The following is a 20,526-nucleotide window of genomic DNA, read 5'->3' as shown; positions in this document are numbered from 1 at the left end:
ACATTGTGAGTCTTATTTCTTACTGTGAGGATTTACAGCAGGACCTCTCTATAGGTGAGTGTGCATCAGGCTAGGACAATGACGGTATATCAAGTGCTAATATCCGCAGTATTGGCGCCATCGCAGCGGTAATTCCCACTGACGTAGCGGAGGTAAGTCAGCCACGGCGGCTTAGTATAAAGAAACGATGTTGAGGGAGCATCAAGAATGAGCAAAAAAAAAGGCTGCAAAAAAAAAAAAGGAAAGGCAGCAGGTGAAAAGGAATGCAAAGTCATGTTGCCATGGCAACTAACAGTGCAGGCGAGGATGGAGGCTTGAGTTGGATGCGTTTCTCCCTTACTTCCTTCCCTTCATCCTTCACAAATATGAGCAGAGCTGCAAGATTTAGCATCCCAGCAGATACCTTATGGTGTCAGTGAACAAACAACACATCCAAGGCCATCTGACGGTCATGTCAAGGCTGTAAAATAGCCCAGAAATGACAGGATTCCCTCTAAAATATCAATATTGTAAGACAAATATCCATTAATCTCTGGCATGTAAGTCTGAGAATCTAAATGAAACAAATTATTAATTATTTATCTGTTTATTGTACTGACCAAAATGATGCAACTGCAGTGTATATTCAGCTTTTTTTTTCTAACCTATTGTTGTCAATGAGATGAAATGAGAAGCCAGAACAGGGATGTCAAACCTTTTTGCCAGGATACTGCAACCATGGTACTTGAAATGCATCTACCGCCATCTTATAATTACAGACCCTAGTGGTTATTTGCTTTCATGGACCACATACTGTGCCTGAGGACTTGATGGTTGCCTGAAGAGGTGCTAACTGCTAGCATTTGAGGTCATATCAAAAGGGACAAAGAAAAAGCAAAATGTGTTTTGGAATTCATTCATTCATTCATTTTCAACCGCTTAAACAACCATACACACTCACATTCATACTTATGGACACTTTGGAGACGCCAATTAACCTAGCGCTAACCACTCAACCGCTGTGCAGCTGAGTATAGTTGTCACGTATGTCACTTTCTTAGGCTGCAGCCCTCATATTTTATCATTCATTCATTCATTTTCTACCGCGGGGGGTGCTGGAGCCTATCCCAGCTGTCTTCGGGCGAGAGGCGGGGTACACCCTGGACTGGTTGCCAGCCAATCACAGGGCACATATAGACAAACAACCATACACTCTCACATTCATACTTATGGAAAATTTGGAGACGCCAATTAACCTAGCGCTAACCACTCAACCGCCGTGCAGCTGAGTATAGTTGTCATGTCTTTTGAGCGCATACAATTTTTTTTTAAACTTACCTAACGAACTTAATCATTAATTCATTCATTCATTTTCTACCGCTTTTTCTTCACGAGGGTTGCGGGGGTGCTGGAGCCTATCCCAGTTGTCTTCGGGCATGGGGCGGGGTACACCCTGGACTGGTCGCCAGCCAATCACAGGGCACATATAGACAAACAACCATTCACACTCACATTCATACCTATGGACAATTTGGAGTCGCCAATTAACCTAGCATGTTTTTGGAATGTGGGAGAAAAACGGAGTACCCGGAGAAAGCCCAAGCATGCACAGGGAGAACATGCCAGAGGGCGGGATTGAACTTGGGTCTCCTAGCTGTGAGGTCTGCTCGCAAACCACTCGACCGCTGTGCAGCCCGGAATTCATTCACTGATATGAAATTTGTTGTTGAACTGAAAGCTTTTGTATAATATTTGAGGCACAAAAATTGTTCGATTTCCCAATTGTGTGAACTTTTGGGATTTTCAGTCACAGTAGTACTTCCTGTAGTATACAAGGAATACCTCAAAAGTAGTAATTACCCTGGACTATCAATAAATAGGGACACACTTATCACTGTCTTAAAAACAATGACACTCCACAACAGTAGGGGGTGCCCTGAGCAAAAAATGACTCAGTTCTTCCTTACTGTGGCTTTAAAATTAGAAACACTGGAGGCTGCAGGAGATGTTTGCATAACATTTGGTTTGACGCCATCTGTGTCCATGTTTGTAGGCTGATAGAGGATCAGCTAGTGTATACAAAGCAAGGCAGCAATAAGAAGACAACCACCTGAGAATTAGGGTATTAATGTATGGCCTCCTGCTGCCCTTATAAGCCTACATACCAATCCAGTGGCCTCATTCAGTCAGAGACGGTTTGGCCACCAAAGAACCATTAAGCCTGTCAGGCCTTCAGGCTTGTAACATTCCAAACACGGATGATTATTATTATTCCCTGTTGTTTCCTTCTTTTGGAAGAGAGCATGACAGCTGCCATAGAGCAAAAACAACAAACCCTCAGGCTTCCTGTTTTAACTCAGTCGGCGTGGAGGCTGCTGGGAGCGTTCGCTAATTCACTGCCCCCCCCCACCCCCTTCGCTCTTTGCTTCCACGAGCAAAAGCAAACTTATGACTCAAATAATAGAGCACACTCAAAATAAACAGCAATGCCCCCAATGGGCAACTACCTGGTCCAAATAAGGTCAATGAGAAAGTTGACACAGAATATGAATAAATTGATTGTTTTGTTTTCCAAGATCTTACCAGGAAAAATATATCAAAGGGATTTTCTGTGATACTGGAAATGGTCTGGCTGCTAATGTCACTCATGGCCTGCAAGTAGCCATCTGATGACCAATCCGAGAAACAGTCCAGAGACTAGGGAACATGAGGGGATTAGGGACGTGTTGGCTTTTTATAATCTAGACTTCCTGGCTACAAATGAGCAAGTCGAACAGGAGGATACCAGGATTACCAGGCATACGTCACTTTCTTAGGCTGCAGCCCTCATATTTTATTATTCATTCATTCATTCATTTTCTACTGCGGGGGGTGCTGGAGCCTATCCCAGCTGTTTTCGGGCTCAAGGCGGTGTACACCATGGACTGGTCGCCAGCCAATCACAGGGCACATATAGACAAACAATCATTCACACTCACATTCATACCTAAGGACAATTTGGAGACGCCAATTAACCTAGCGCTAACCACTCGACCGCTGTGCAGCCGAGTATAGTTGTCTTGTCTTTTGAACACATGAATTTTTTTTCTAAACTTACCTAATGAACTTAATCATTCATTCATTCATTTTCTACCGCTTTTTCCTCACAAGAGTCGCGGGGGTGCTGGAGCCTATCCCAGCTGTCTTCAGGCGAGAGGCGGGGTACAATTTGGAGTCGCCAATTAACCTAGCATGTTTTTGGAATGTGGGAGGAAACCGGAGTACCCGGAGAAAACCCACGCATGCACGGGGAGAACATGCAAAACTCCACACAGAGAGGTGGAATTGAACCAAGGTCTCCTGGCTGCGAGGTCTGTGTGGTAACCACTCGATCGCCGTGCAGCCTCATATTTTATCAATGTTTTTTTAAACATCTTCTCAAGAGACAATACTATAGAAAGTAAACTCGCATCTACTTTATGTGTGTACACCTCATGTCCAACCGTAGCTCCCCAGTGCCAGCAGCACTTGACTCTGCCCTATAGACTCTGACACAAACACCGCCGAGGTTGACTGTAGGCAAGAATTTTTAGACAATAATACTTGGAAGTTGACTCCATTTCAGTGGATAGTAAATCAATACTGCTATATAAGTATATCCAAGTTCACTTTCTATAGTATTGTCTCTTGAGGAAGCTATACTGTCATAAAAATGCTTTCTGAAATGTGAGGGCTGTATTGACTTTGGTGCGATACTATAGATGCACATGAGTTGGGAGTCTCGGGAGTCAGACATGGCATAAAGCAAATGGGTCGAGGTCCGAGGGACTTAGCTGGAGTGCTCTTAAAACTCAAATCAAGTCATCAAACTGTATTTTTACACCTTGAGAGAATATAGGGTGAAAACCTTCACTTGATGGATCATGAATTATGAGGCCATGTATGTGACAGGTTTCTATTTCTGGAAGCTTTTAGGTCTCTTAGCAGCAGACTAGGATGCATTATTGAATGATCGAGACCGTTAGGCTCAAATAATACATGCATTAGGGGGGGGATGAAATGGTGAGAAAGGTTTCTGCCGTCATGTGTGATGTGTTAAAGAAAGCATTTAATTCGCTTTGAAGGAGAAGTACCCTGTTGCACCGGTTGATGTCCATGTCAATAGTTGGGTGGATCTGAGCACGCTCCAATTTGGCTGTTCTTGGGAGCAGCAGGTCCACATTGTTTGTTCAATTTGTTCATGGCAAAGATCAGTTACCAGTCAGTTCACTAACTTCCCTCCGAGCAAATATTTGATTCCGATACTGCCAAATGGACCGTGATGCTAAACAGAACATACCTGGCGATGCCTGCTTGATGTGCATTCTTTGGGAACACTGTTCAGATCTACAGTGGCCAATGGAATCAGCATTTTCCAATCTTCTAGGGAAAAATTACAATAACCTAATCCTAACCTAAACCTAAAACTCATCATTCATCTCATTCAAAAAATATTGAGTCATGGAGAAACTCAAGTTTAGTGAGCCTCTAAAGGTTTATTACCACAAGCATGATTTGCTTTTTCTTTGGCTTTTGTGAAAGCAGATGAAAATTGTAAAAACAACTGTAGAACCAAAAATGGAAGACAACAAAGTGATACTACAGAAACAGTACTCCATGTGTCTCTGTCCTGGAAGCTCAGTACAATATGGCTGAAGTGACAATAGATCTTATTCCACTTGGATCCTCGTGATGCCAACATTGACAATGGAGAAAAAAAACCCATTAACGAACAGAGAACTATAAATTGTACTTATCATGAAGTAGGAAAATTATATACATATATATTATATCCATAGGTGTGAGTGTGAATGGTTGTGTGTCTATATGTGCCCTGTGATTGGCTGGCGACCAGTCCAGGGTGTACCCCGCCTCTCGTCCGAAGACAGCTGGGATAGGCTCCAGCACCCCCGCGACCCTCGTGAGGATAAGCGGTAGAAAATGAATGAATGAATGAATAATAGTATACGCGTCAAGTGGTTAGCGCACAGGCCTCACAGCTATGAGACCCAAGTTCAATTCCAGCCTCGGCCCTCTCTGTGTGGAGTTTGCATGCGTGGGTTTTCTCCGGGTACTCCGGTTTCCTCCCACATTCCAAAAACATGCTGGGTTAATTGGCGACTCCAAATTGTCCATAGGTATGAATGTGAGTGTGAATGGTTGTTTGTCTATATGTGCCTTGTGATTGGCTGTGATAGGCTCCAGCACCCTCCGCGACCCTCTTGAGGATAAGTGGTATAAAATGAATGAATGAATAATAGCATAATAATAGCATAAACGCAAAACCACCACATTTCACTTTGTTACCTACTTTTTACACTTAAAAATGTGACTTGAAATTGCCTATAAGATACATTTCAAGGCTTTTCTTTTCCTATTGTAAAGGTTCCACTGTAAACAAGATGAATGCCGGGATTCCAGAGGAACTATAATCCTGCTCTCCAAACGTCACACATCAAACAGCGAGAGCACCTGGAGAAATCCGCCGTATTTACCCTTCTCCTTCCCACGGCTCTCAAGTCGCTCTCAAGTTGCTCCATGGCCGCTGTGACAATGGCTGAACTGGTTAGAGGTGGAACGCCCCTGTGGAGACGCATGTCTTACAAATGCCTTATTTCCAATTACCGAAAGCACTGATAGGCTCTGTGGGCAACGGCGGGATTGGGGAAAATACTATTCATGCAGGCGTATCAGGCTGAGACACTTGCTTGGCTGCAAATTAAGCTGACACGAGTGAGGGAGAGAGGGAAAGAGAGAGAGAAAGAGAGAGAGAGAGAAAAAGAGTGAGAGCGGTGTCTAAGTGGTCAGCCTTGCCAAAGGCGACACAACACTCAAGGGAATGCTGCATGAAAATCAGACCGAGAGTCATAAATATTTGATACAGAGATTATACATTACATCTATACGTCCACTTAGCCGGGTTGTGTTTAAGTGGCGGTCAGAGAGGAAATGGATCGCCACCATCGGTTTGGAGCTGAGTGACATTTGAGTGACACAGCGCCGCAAGGTATTAGACTATATCATGTCATTGACACACCATGATACCACGATGAAAACAACATTGGTTCTGTTGCTGCTCTGTGTTAATATAAGGATGAAGAGTCTTGAACCAGTCATGATATACATGCTATACATATCACTATAATGACAGTTACTAAGGTACCCATTATGTTATATTATTATTATTATTATTATTATTATTATTATTATTATTATTATTATTATTATTATTGTTGTTGTTGTTGTTGTTATTATTATTATATTACAATACTTTGTTTTATATATTCAGTATAGCTACTCCAGACTCCATTCTCTGTGCAATATCTGATCAACCTCCACGTGCAATATTAAGGCTCTAAATGCAATATATTATGTTCTATGGGAAGTATTTCTATAATGCCTCATATTAACTCACTAGCAAGATCTCAGTGTATAGACTGGTCATATATCTCATCTCGTTTCATATTATCTGCATACTGTATTTGTATATAACTCTGGGTAAAACTGTTGATTTTGTTAATGTGGTTTATATTTCTATATTGTGTGTTTTGTACTGCTTAACTGATTCTGTACTCTTGCTGCTGTGCAATGCAAATTTCCCCACTGAGGGACGAATAAAGGCATATCTTATCTTATCTTATCTTATGTCATTGTATGGTCATATCACCTTGTACTTCGGTAAAATTTTTTAATAAAAATACATATATATTTTGTATCTATATATAAAATAAAATAAATATATATTTTAGGAAAGCAGTAGAAAATGAATGAATATATTTATACTTATACTTATACTTATACTTATACTTATACTTATACTTATACTTATACTTATACTTATACTTATACTTATACTTATACTTATACTTAGACTTAGACTTAGACTTAGACTTAGACTTATATTTATATTAGGAAAGCAGGAAGTGAACAAATGTAACAGTTACTGATTGTAAAAGTACCAGATGGAGGGGTAGGATTTAATAAGCTTTGCTTCTTCCTACTCCTTTTGGACATGTGGAACTGTGAACTTATTATGTGATGCATTCAATTGTAATCTGATGCATGTTCTAATGAAATAAAACCATTACCATTACCAATATACCAGTTAATTTTGGCTATGTAGTCAAATAGAACCCTCCAAATCATTGACAAATTTAAAAAAAATGCTGTAATACGTGCAAATTTCATAAATAAAGATACACAAAATGGTCTATGGGTGTGAATGGTTGTGCCCTGTGATCGATTAGCATCCATTGTGAGGGGCACCCTGCCGTGTGTCTGTTAAAGGTGACAATCCAGCCGACAAATCTAACACGTGTGTTTGATCCCTGCCATCATACCAACATTAAAGTCTATGTTTGTACATATGAATACCACAAAGACTTCAAAAGCCGCAATAGATTGGAGAACATTTAGCAAACGGCATGCTTGTGTGCCCACAGGAGTGTGTGTGTGTTATTGAATTGCCTGTGTTTGTTCAGGTCGGGGGTTGGGGGGTAGAAAAGTGTCCTCCTTGTAAAATGAATGACTATTTTCCCCAACAAGGCCACTCATAGACCTGCCAGTGTAAATGGTCAAATTGCAGCGTGGGCTCTGCGTGGTAATGATGGCTCTAATCCAGTAATGTCCCTCTGCATTTATCTGTCACTTCAAGGCAGGAGGGGACAGAAATCTGGCAGGATTGGTTAGAAATGGATGCACATTTCACTATATTATAAAATAATTTCTACATAATATGATTTGAATTGTGTATCTGAAGGTGAAGCTTAGAAGTATGCATCCTTCATATGCAGATCATATCATAATGTCAAAAAGGAGAAATAGCTGGAGGCTGAAAAACAACGATGGCCGCAACAAAGATTAGATGAGATGGATGCTCAAGTAATTTTAGTTTTAGCATCACAAAACAATATAGTTATGTTATAATTCAGTAGCTGCATTCTTCCGAGGTTAAATATGAAGGCTGATGATGCCTGTAACCCCTTAGGAGATTAGCGTGGATGCTAACATCACAGCAGTTTTAATAAAAACATGTCAGCATGCTTTGTTACAAGTCAGCTTACTGCATCCTTTGAAGGTTGCTACTGCGGGCAGATGATATCATAATGGTCAAATTGAACTTCAAGAGAACCCTTGCAAATGAAATGACCTGAAACATATTTTATCTTTGAGCAGGGATATAGCCACAAAACATTTAGTCAAAATTGGAAACTCAAATTTGTCTTTGAAAATATACGTATGCTGTATTTGCCCTTTTTCTTTCACCTCATATTTGCTCCTAAACGCTGATACTTTGTGGGAATGCATAAAGGTCCACCAGTGGGACAAAGTACCACTGTATATGACAATAAAAACTGTCTGACAGACCATGTAATCCGGGATAAGTCAAAAACAGCAACAGTCGATACAAATAATTTCGGTCTTGCTACAAGAGCCATCTACCAGAGCTTTGAAGATAACGTTACCAATCTAAATACTCTTTTCTTTCTCCATTTCTGATCAATATTTGTTAGTTTCCAATGAAACTACAGTGTGGGCTGAGGGTCAAGGGTCAAGGTCGTGCACCCCAAAATAAATATAAAATAGTATGGCTGTTATTGAGTAGCTGTGTCCCTTTTTTGACGTCCGGTGATGTCATAAGAGTCACCGCAAGAAACAACTGCAAGCTAGGAAGCAACGGTGGCTTATGAAAAGCTCAGCAACAGTTTTATCAGAATGGATGCCACATGCGGTCGAGTGGTTAGCGTGCAGACCTTACAGCTAGGAGACCCGAGTTCAATTCCACCCTCGGGCATCTCTGTGTGGAGTTTGGATGTTCTCCCTATGCATGCGTGGGTTTTCTCCGGGTACTCCGGTTTCTGCTCACATTCCAAAAAATATACTCAGCTGCACGGCGGTCGAGTGGTTAGCGCTAGGTTAATTGGCGACTCCAAATTGTCCATAGGTATGAGTGTGAATGGTTGTTTGTCTATATGTGCCCTGTGATTGGCTAGCAACCAGTCCAGGGTGTACCCTGCCTCTCACCCGAAGACAGCTGGGATAGGCTCCAGCACCCTCCGCGACCCTCCGCATGAATGAATGGATGCCACATGGCACCACGTGAAAGCTGGCCCAAATCAAAGTGTCCTTCAAAGGTAGCCTTCTTTTGCTGTATTTTTCGTTTTTTTGTCATTCCGACCTCCCATTTCGCAAGATTCCTTGAACATCACTGCTCAAACTCCAACAAAACAAACAAAAATAAGAAACCACTTAACAAAAATGTATCCACAATGGACCTAGCTTAAGACGCATGCAATTACATGTGCACTTTCACTCATGGGTAACTCTGGCTACATGTGACTGCGAGTGTGCATCGTTGGATGACAACTACTCTTAAGTCGGGGGGTGGCGGTTACCTAGGCAATTAGAGAGGAAGCCGAGTGGGTTCTGCAGGCCGTCCTTGGGAGATGCAGAATTGGAAATGATACAAACCTGACTTCCATATAGAAACTGTTGAATGGGCGGACGGCACAGCAAGCAGTGTTTTGTTAGTCATGCTTAACGTCGCTTCACATTCAGCATATGGAGAAGCTGTAACCATGGCAATGCACTTTTTCCCTCTCTTGCTTGATAAAAACAAATGGACATAGACTAACGCACACACATAAGCAGTGAAGAAGATAAGGTGGTTCGCAGGCATGCCTCGACCGCAAAATCATTACTCGAGCGCCTAAAGGCAGCCAGCGTGAGTGAGAGCAAATCAATGTGAGGCTTTTCATTATGGTTCCATCTCCTGACACAGGCGGTTTCACAGTAATGCCAAACAGGGAGGAAATTGAGAGACCCATCAAGGACTTTAGAGATGGTCTCTGTGGTAACGAGGCGCTACTGAGGCCACCATTCAACTTACACTTGAACCTAATGACAAAAAATCTCAATTGTCCTTTTTGGCTACTCTTTATATTCTCAAAGTTGGGTACATGCACCCCTGGGGTATGAGAACAAAAATTTAAAACAGATTGATTACATTAGAGCTGAACACTTAGATTTACGTGGACAACCACAGCCATGAAGTTGTTCATTGTTCTGTATGCGTTACATGAACAAATAAGTAACTTTGACCATGATGTCGTGTATTAAAAGTGTTTAATCTTGAACATCTGCACGGTGGAAGAGAGGTGCGAGCGTGCACGCTACACAGCCGGGTACTCCGGTTTCCTCCCACATTCCAAAAACATGCTAGGTTAATTGGAGACTCCAAATTGTCCATAGGTATGAATGTGAGTGTGAATGGTTGTTTGTCTATATGTGCCCTGTGATTGGCTGGCGACCAATCCAGGGTGTGCACCACCTCTTGCTCAAAGACAGCTAGGATAGACTCCAACACCCCCACAACCCAATCCAAAAACTATACTCGGTTGCACGGCGGTCGGGTGGTTAGTGCTAGGTTAATTGGCGCCTCCCAATTGTCCATAGGTATGAATGTGAGTGTGAATGGTTGTTTGTCTATATGTGTCCTGTGATTGGCTGGAGACCAGTCCAGGGTGTACAAAGCCTCTCACCCGAAGACAGCTGGGATAGGCTCCAGCAAGGCCGCGACCCTAGTGAGGATAAGCGGTATAGAAATGGTTTTCTTGGTCTTCTTCTGTGGTGCTGTGACTAATTGGTGTATTTTCTGAGCTGTATGTTGTCTATGGATGCACTGACTATGTTGGATCACACGTGGAAGTAAATTTATGCTTTCAAGAATAATGTGTCTTCGTCAGGCATCATGGCCACTGGAGTCTTTGAACACACCATGGGGTTCAGATCAAGGGATTGTTGCCAGCTTTCAGACTCTTTTGTGATTAAGTGCTATATAAATACACTTGACTTGACTGATACGTGTTTCAGACAGACGTGTATTTTCTGTCCTTCGTTTCACCTCGTCCTTGTTCATAAATGTTAATGCTATGCATAAATAAATGCACAGAGGTGAGGTTTAATAATGGTAATCTGTAGCGTTGTGCTGCTGTGCATTTCTGCTTGGTGCATAATCTTGTGCAATCATATGTCCATCTGGCTCAGTAATAAGCATCGTATTGAATTACTTTCTTTTGATTTCTGTATGTCTGAACGCCTTTGTTTTCATAATTATTCATAATTATTACATTTACGTGTAAAATCAGTTGCATTGTACTGAACTGATTAGTTCCATATTGTTGAAGCATAAAGCACAGCAAAAGAGCATCAAGATCACAGTTCACCACTACTTTAACACTCAATACACATACAATAATACACATCTAACAGAAGACAATCCTGCCTGCTAAAAACCCCTATCATGTTGCCTGTGCTATTACTTTTCATACACCTTTTTTTTTTTATTAAACTACAACGTTTGATCGGCATAAGTCAGATTGACTTGAAAGATCTGCTTTCTCCAAAAACACCCTCTGTCACTGTGTGTTGTGTTCAAGAAATTTGGTCCACACTTTCAGGGGACTGAGAAGCACGTGTTTAATATTTGAGCAAGACTGTTTGAAAAACAGGGCGGCACGGCGGTCGAGTGGTTAGCGTGTAGACCTCACAGCTAGGAGACCAGGGTTCAATTCCACCCATTCCCACATTCCAAAAACATGCTAGGTTAATTGGCAACTCCAAATTGTCCATAGGTATGAATGTAGTGTGAATGGTTGTTTGTCTATATGTGCCCTGTGATTGGCTGGCCACCAGTCCAGGGTGTACCCTGCCTCTCGCCCAAAGACAGCTGGGATAGGCTCCAGCACCCGCACGACCCTTGTGAGGAAGAAGCGGTAGAAAATGAATGAATGAATGTTTGAAAAACATGGCCACCATTTTGTAGGGGCAAGAGTGAGACTTGGCAACTAATTATCCAGAAGTCATTGACCATTTTCACCCAACAACCGGGCCATGGAAAAACTTTCATTTAAATTCAGATCAATTTATTGGAAAAAATAATATACTGTTAAAAAGCCCATAGTGTTTATAGGTTTATGGTGTTTTGTTTCATTGGTTTGTTATTTGTTATTCCCAGTGGTCCTTGAACGCACCATATTTTGTGCTCGGACACAAACAGAAAGTTTCTCTGATATTTTATCCCTTCTTATTATTGTTCCCAAATGTTGGTGCTGGGTGCGAATGCATTGAGTCGAGCTTTGACAACGTTATTATGAGTGTTGAGTGCTCATGTTCATATTTATTTAATGTCAACTTAATTTATGCTAGCACACTAGCTGTTAAGTATCAAAATAGATGAGATAATCTTCTCTCCGGAAAACAAACTCCAGGCTCGTGCCGATGCTGAGTCTCTATTCATTAGGCTACTTTTCCGACACTTTTGTTCAGAGCAAGACAGTTCAGACAAGATGTACTTCACAGCCACGGTGCTTTTAATGTCAACACCAGAAGCGTGTTCTTTGTAGTCTTCTTTCATATTAAGCTTTCACAGCTGCAGTGGTCATCTTTATAAGCCTCTTGGTTATACATAATTACAAAACCTTACATTACATGAATGCTTACATATTTTTACCACAACCCAAAGCCACTAATTGCATTCAACGCCAACAAATGATCTACCTGACTATGAATATCTTCATTTCTAATCAAGTGGAGTTCAAACCCAAGCCAACATGCCATCCCTAATAGTGCTATTATACAGTATATTGAGTTGGATATGGCTACACACAAAAAGGAAATTGATCAGCTGTGTGTTCAACGTGAGCCTACTTTTACACACTCTATAAAAAACATTTCTCCACTTTTTCAGAGGTAGAATCTGAGCTATAATCGAGGTGCGTCATCTGAGAGAAAGACTTTTTTTCGTTTACCGGTTGGTCTTTTCGTTGCCCCCCTTCCACACAACCACTGCCTCTCTGTTGATGATGAAATAAATGAGAGAGAAGATGAAGGTCCCTGTGTTCAGCTCGGTTGAGCTTGTTTCACTATGATTCATCTCTTTGCCTAATTTTTACCGAACCGCCTCCTCTTCTTCCCTCCCATAAACTCACCACGCCATTCATCCATCTAGTCATCCAGGACAAATGACGTGACCTTACCAGAGTGTGCTCTGTGACTTGCTTATGGATTATTCCTTCTGTTGATTAAAGACAGGATTTGTGTAAAAAAAAAAATTAATGTTACATAGGATGGGAAGTATTGTTCCCATGCACGTTTGGTTCAGCTCAAAGGAACTCTGGTGCATTTGCTGCTTATACTACAGTTAATATTGTCAGGTGTGAACATGATCATTCAAACGTTCCGTAAACGTTGCAACTCTGATACAAAATGCGTATGATGTGCTGTCTCTCTGTGCTCTTTAAAAATCTATTTTAGAGGCTTTTAAGGCTGAATGTAATAATCCCGCAAATGTAATAAATAAATAAAATGTTATAAATGTAATAAATTTCCCACAAACGTAATAAAATTTGCCCACGTAATACTGAATTTCTTGCAAATGTAATAATTATTACATTTGCAGGAAATTATTACATTTTGTATGTGGGTGTACATGTACGTTTTAGTTATTACAGTATATTATTGTATGTGTGATTTTGTGTGTATATGGGGAAGAAATAATCAAAAGAAATATTAAAAAATATAATAATAATAATAATAGTAACAATACATTTATTAAAACAATTGCAATTATCACAATATGTTATCTTTTTCATTTAAAATTAATTATAATTTAATAATTAAAGATTCCTTTAATGTATTCAAATGATACTCTTTGAATGATATTTTTTCCACAAAAAAAAAAGAATTATCTTGTTAAAAACCTCAAAATGACATCTACACCTTCTCCCTCATTAAAAGAAGAAAGACCAAACAACAACAACAACCACAACGAACATTATTTTGTCTCATATTACATTTGTGGGAAGTATTACATTTACAGTTTTTCATTTTCCCACATATGTAATAATTTCCTGCAAATGTAATAGTTATTACATTTGCAGGAAATTCAGTATTATGTTTGCAGTAGGGAGATTTTATTATGTTTGTGGGAAATTTATTGCATTTGCGGGATTATTACATTCAAGCTGCAGATTTGTATTACGTTTGTGGGCAGTTATTACGTTTGCGGGTGTAACAAGGCTTTTGGTGAAATCTAAACTGGTAGATAGCAGAATATAAAATCATGCACTCTATACTGAGTTGGGTCCCATACCAATGTGATATGCAGGATGTATGTATGTGTATGTACAGTACGTGTTTTAATATTGTGTTTTGATTAAATCATCAGCGAGGCCGGCTCCTTGTGCACTGATTACGCTTTCCTACTTTTTTTTAATTGGCGAACCCGTAACCATCCATTATATCTGGTCATCCACCACTGACATTACCCACACTCTTAATTAGAGAGAAATTCTACTCATCTAGCCCAACATTGCATGAGCCATATTTTATTAATACTTACCTTTAATAAAATCAATTATGGCACACATAATTACAACCTTTTTTTTTTGGACAGTGGTGCCATTAGTGCAACGCTGGTCGGTGCAGATGATGAAATATAGCCCTGACTCACTCGCTGGGGTGTAAACAGAGTAAAAAGGAAAAATGAGGGTGAAGAATAAGGGGATAAAAAAAAATGCCACTCCGTATGTGTGTACTGCAGTTTAAAGTACACATTTAACTTGGTTGACCTGGCAATTGAGTATTGAACTGAACCTATAGTGTCCTATATTGCTTGCCCATGTCGAACTACTCGTGTGTAAATAATACACTTACTGAATAAGCTTTTATTGTGGTGTTATATCTTTCTAAGTAACAAGTACCCCGTAGGCTCATTGTTTCTCTTAGTTGCAGTGCATTTCTTGCTCTCTCGCTGCATCTATTCACAGCAGTCGCAAGGCGGGTATAGCTGGAGAAAATAATGACGCCGAGCATGCACAACAAGTACCTCCAGAAGAACAAGGGTGAGGGTGGAGAGGGGCAGGCTCCGGGGAGCATTTTGCAGTATTATGCAGTCAGCTATGACTAAAACATGATTACAACTCTATTCATGGTTATGATAGGAGTGCAGGCGGCGGGGAGAGGGGGCAAATGTGTATGTATGGCTATAGCATACAAGATTATATGGAAATAATGCTCACTTTTGGATTGACACTTTCAGAGAAGACATCATGCTTACATGGTATTAGCTGTGAAAAGATGAGAAACAGCACCCAGTACAAGGCACAAGCTGCAATTACAATAATACATGTGTTAAGTGCCATATAATAGTACTTTTCAAGTATTATTTTAAATAGCTCTCAGAGGTTCCACAATATTGGAAGTGCGACCAAAATAAAGCCATTTTGTGCATATGTAGCTTAAATGCTAATTAGCTGGGTTTGTCCACACCTGTCTCAAACAGAGTGCACTCAAACCCTCCAAGAAGCACTACTGTCTTTTATCCACTTTATAAATCCATCCATCTTCTATGCCGCTTATCCTAACAAAGGTCGTGGCTATGCTGGAGCCTATCCCAGATGTCTTTCGGCAAGTGGCGTGGTACACACTGGTCTAGTCGCCAGCCAATCACAGGGCACATACAGACAAACAACCATTCACACTCACATTCATACCTATGGACAGGAGTTGCCAATTAACCTAGCGCAAACCACTCGACTGCGGTGCAGCCGAGTATAGTTGTCCTGTCTTTTGAACGCATGAAAATTTTGGAATGTTTTTGGAATGTGCGAGGAAATGGAGAGAACATGAAAACGCCACAGAGAGATGTCCAAGCAGAGAATCTAACCCAGGTCTTCCCGATCTCCTGACTGTGTGGCCTACATGCTAACCACTTTTTAAATGGACACTGTAATTGCCTCACTTGCCTCCACTACATAACCATCGGGTGGACTTTTGTCGGACTCTGTGTGACTGTGAGAGGATGCTCCATTTTGCTTTCGTTTGACGTCATAACAGAGAGACGTGCTTGCTCTGGTGTGCATGCGTTAATGACACAAACTTTTTAAACGTAATTAATGAAATAAATTACCTACCATCGTTAACGTGTTATTGACAGCCCTATTAAAAACCCAATACTGGTTTCTACTGTAGTGATCATTAGGCTAAGTATCTTCCATCCACATGCATCAACATCATTCAACCACAGCTCATCTGTAAAAAACCAATAAGATTTGAACTGTTGGCCTCCAGCGAACACAATCATGTATGTGTCAGCTGACCTGCTGAGCTAAAGACTTTGCCCAAGGTGTAGGGGAAACATGCAAGTCCTATTCCCACAGAGAAACGCACTGGAACAAACACAACAAAGTGACCCAAGAAGATGACGAATAAACCTTCAGTAAAGACCATTTAGATTACCATTGCAATGCAAACATGTAATTAGAACCTACACACACTAGTGGAATAAAAGAAGCCTGCACAGATAATTAACAACATGGTGGGAGAGCAACGTGACCACTTGTGAGTCATATTTGGCTGTGTTGCAACGAAGTGTATCTCTCAGCTGCCTTATGACCCAGTTTTGAATTTCATGTTCAGGAGGTGCTTAGTGCAACAAAATGAATAAATAGTAATAAAAAAATGGCACACACATATATCCACCCTCAGCCCTCCTCCCCCTGGCTGTTACTCCGGCATGTAATGAACGTCATTAATAAGCACCACGGACAGAGGCAGTGAGCAGCGCTGCATGTTGGTTAAAGTGGAAAAGATTCAGCACCATGGACAGAGGCAGCGAGCAGTACTGCATGTTCATGAGAGTGGGAAGATTCAGCACCAAGGATAGCAACTACATCTAAAGCCGCATATGACCCAATTTTCCAAAGTACGACATTACCACGGACTACACATGATTTTTATTTACCACAGGTACCCCCAACATTAAACACATAGGTGTGCACAGGTGGTTGCTTGGGATGCTTTCAAGGTTAGCAAAGGAAACTTGGAATCATGCAGTACACCCTGGACTGGTCGCCAGCCAATCACAGAGCACATATAGACAAACAACCATTCACACTCACATTCATACCTATGGACAATTTGGAGTCGCCAATTAACCTAGCATGTTTTTGGAATGTAGGAGGAAACCGGAGTACCCGGAGAAAACCCACGCATGCACGGGGAGAACATGCAAACTTCACACAGACATGGCCAAGGGTGGAATTGAACCCTAGTCTCCTAACTGTGAGGTTTGCGCGCTAACCACTCGTCCGCCGTGCAGCCCGCATTATATTTCACTTGAACCAAATTACCAAGTTACCTGTTACAGACTATTTTATACAATTTTACACCTAGGTGGAGAGGCAGGAAGGACTTTGAATAATAATGCAAGACCTGCCAACATGTCTGAATTAGTTGTACTCAGCATGCAATTTGATTCTTGAATATGCTTGGATGCTTCACTGCTGTCCGTTTTGCTGCATTGTGCTGTTTTTAGTCTCGAGTTCAGTCTGTACAGTACCGATAATAAATAGGTACCGGTTTCGCAATCGTATTTCAAATTCGGGAGAACATTTGTGGGGGGGCATGACAGAAAATAACTGAGAACTACTGGTGTAAGATAACTGAACCACTGGACAAAAAAAGAGTGGAAATTTGTTAAAACATATACCCCTGATATGTTGTCTGTGCTAGTTTTTTTCTGACCAATACACTGCACAGTGGTGCTGTTATTCAGCAGCAAAGTAATGGATCCCCACCAAATTTGTTCCAGACCTGCATTCAATATTTCGGCAAGACTGGTTGAAAAACAGGCGGCACGGCAGTCGAGTGGTTAGTGCGCAGACTAAGAGACCAGGGTTCAATTCCACCCTCGGCCATCTCTGTGTGGAGTTTGCATGTTCTCCCTGTGCATGCGTGGGTTTTCTCCAGGTACTCCGGTTTCCTCCCACATTCCAAAAACATGCTAGGGTAATTTGCGACTCCAAATTGTCCATAGGTATGAATGTGAGTGTGAATGGTTGTTTGTCTATATGTGCCCTGTGATTGGCTGGCCTCTCGCCTGAAGACAGCTGGGATAGGTGTGAGGATAAGCGGGAGAAAATGAATGAATGAAAGAATGGTTGAAAAGCATGGCCACCATTTTGTAGGGGCATGGCTGAGACTTAGCGTCTAATTGTCCATAAGTCATTGACCATTTGTTTTATCAAAATTCGGCTGTATGTTTGTTAGCATCTTCCGATACATGGCAGACATTTAGGTGTCTATAGACATGCCTGAAGATATACTGTACTTTATAGGAGATTATGCAGATTATTTTCCGGTTTACAATAAGCTTCATGTGAATGTTGGGTTCTGGTGTTTGTGTGCAATGTCAGTGACTATGCAGCTGTAAAGTAATTTAATGAAGATGAAGCCTGACCATGCGTGCGATGAATTTAAAACAACAACATGTCCTCTGGGATAAATTATTCCTTATTAGACATACACAATTGTAGTTGGCAGGTTAAAGCATTGCGCGTATTACCTGCTGATGCCATACTAGCTTAGTGGCGCTGTAATACAAATGAAAATCACGTATGTGTATGTGCATGTGTGTGAGAGTCAGCAAATGAGCAGAGGATGCTAAAACATCCAGATTGGAAGAAGACACAGAGAGAGGGTGTGGGTGGGGTATAGAGAGGTACTCTCCGCATAGGTTATGTACCTTGTAACAGATAAAGAGGCATCCTATCTAATAAAAAACCGTCCAGCCCTTTAAAGAGGCGCACACACCTACAGCATTACTGCTCATCATTCCGAGCTTTGCGCAAAGATGACACATGGATGCGCCGACACAGCAAAGCTCAAGTAATTGCTTCTGCATGTCCGATTTTTTTTTTTTTTTTTTTTTTTTTACACTCGTCGACCTGCTGCTCATGCTTGCATTTTATCATACTATCCATCCAATAGAAACAAACCATTGGTGCCACTGTAACCTACGCACCACCCCTACCCCCCCTCCAAAAAAAATGAAAAAAAAGATGCCCGCATTAAGTTAAATATTCATGCTCCCAAGCTGCTCTATTTTTATCATTAAGCCCTCACAGGTAGAAGAGACGGCACGGTGGCTGCTCTCTCATCCACAAACCTGTCTCCCCGCTGGATCCCTGGGAGCTTGCGACGGGCCACGGGAGGGGGCCACAAAGTGTGTGTGTGTGTGTGTGTGTGATGAAGATTTGCTGCAGCAGCCATGTAAATGAAAAAGCTCTCCATCCATTACATGAAGAAGGGCGTGAGGAGGAGGATGAAGGTGCCGAGTATGTGTGTGTGTGTGTGAGAACACCACAGGTTGCACAGCCTGCAGCGGGGGGAGAGATGGATGGAGGGGTTGATTTTGACAGCTGGGGGCAAGGGGATTAGTGGATACGGTGGGCTTGCGATGGAGTGTGTGTGTGTGTGTGTGTGTGTTTGTGCCGCCTGCCCACATCGCGCCATATGTTGTGGGACTATTTACACCGCCACCAAGTACCACAAAACCTTTGGATGGCTGCACCGGAAAATGATTTGCACACGTGGATTATTGCAAGTGAGTGTGCGTGTATTCATGCACGTGTACACATTGCAATGCCCTTACACGCACCGTGCATGCATGGTATGGAGCGAGCACATTACTATTCCTGTCACAGCATCCTTGCAGTAAGAGCAGCAGAGGAGGAAGCGAGCAGTACGGCGCAACAAAACACACACACACACACGTTTCATGACATGTTGTGCATAACATGGACCTAAACTTGTCATGTCATGTACTAATCTCCCTTGAATGGACAGATGTATAGTGTGTGTGTGCGTGTGTGTGAGACAGCATGACATATCCCATCACTCACCCTGGTTCTGCGCTCCCCCGTCCCCCTCCTCTGTGTCAGTCAGGTTGTTAAGCATCCCGACTCTACGGTGCTGCGTCTTTTTCTTCTACCTCTTCTTCTTCTTCTTTTGCGGCTGTGGCAGAGCCTTGTCGGTGATGGAGGCCGTGGGCAGCTCTCCCCGCGCTCCACACACCACGAAATGGCAGGGAAGCGGCGTGGAAATGTGCCAAGCCGATTCCTCTGCTCTCCTCTTTGCTCGTCGCTGGCCCGAAGGATGCACGAAGAGAGGCAGCCGAAAGGGAGAGGAGGTTTTTTTTTTCCCTCTCTCTCTTTCTCTCTCTCTCTTGTTAGGTCCTCCTCTTGACGTCTCTTCTCTGGCTGGCTTGTAAGCGTGACTCTCTCACTCTCTCCTCTGTTGCACTCGCTCACTCCTCTCTTCTCACTATTTCTCTCTCTCCTACAGGGAGGAAAAGGAGGAGGAGGAGGGGATCTGCAGGAGTTTGGCTAACAGATGATGGAACGCCTAAAAGCTGCACTGTAACTCCTTGCCGCCTCAACTGACAAGGAAAAGAACAGTACGATCCCGACAGTCATCTGTGTAGATCTCAGAAAACAAATCAAACTCGCGAGCAGGCTACTTGTTGCTAGGCAGAGGTCATATGGGGTGCAATCATAACTGTCCCATAGGGTGTCCTCACACACTTAATTGTACCGTGCTTGGTTTCGTCAAGTTCAGCACGCTACACCTCTGGCAGGGTTGAATGGGGTGCGCCGTGGCACGGCACATTTACACCATAGCTGTCAT

At 42.0% G+C, this 20,526-nt stretch overlaps 1 protein-coding gene across 5 annotated transcripts in view; it reads right to left on the bottom strand.

Annotated features, from left to right (window-relative positions):
* Window positions 1-20,526, bottom strand: part of slc12a5a (solute carrier family 12 member 5a) — a 131,438-nt gene that overhangs the window by 65,166 nt on the left and 45,746 nt on the right. The window contains exon 1 of one of the 5 annotated variants that reach the window (XM_058054701.2): window positions 19,743-20,170. The exons of the other annotated variants lie outside the window; for them this stretch is intronic. Coding sequence (XP_057910684.1) covers window positions 19,743-19,797 — 55 coding nt within the window. The 5' untranslated portion in view covers window positions 19,798-20,170. Of the gene's footprint in view, window positions 1-19,742; window positions 20,171-20,526 lie in introns of those variants that run through there. 5 annotated transcript variants of the gene reach the window in all.

The sequence above is a fragment of the Doryrhamphus excisus genome, linkage group LG18, assembly GCF_037039965.1.
Source record: "Doryrhamphus excisus strain RoL-2023G ecotype Guam linkage group LG18, RoL_Dexc_Guam_v1.1, whole genome shotgun sequence".
NCBI classification, from domain to species: Eukaryota; Metazoa; Chordata; class Actinopteri; order Syngnathiformes; family Syngnathidae; genus Doryrhamphus; species Doryrhamphus excisus.
This window is presented reverse-complemented; position numbering and strand designations above follow the sequence as displayed.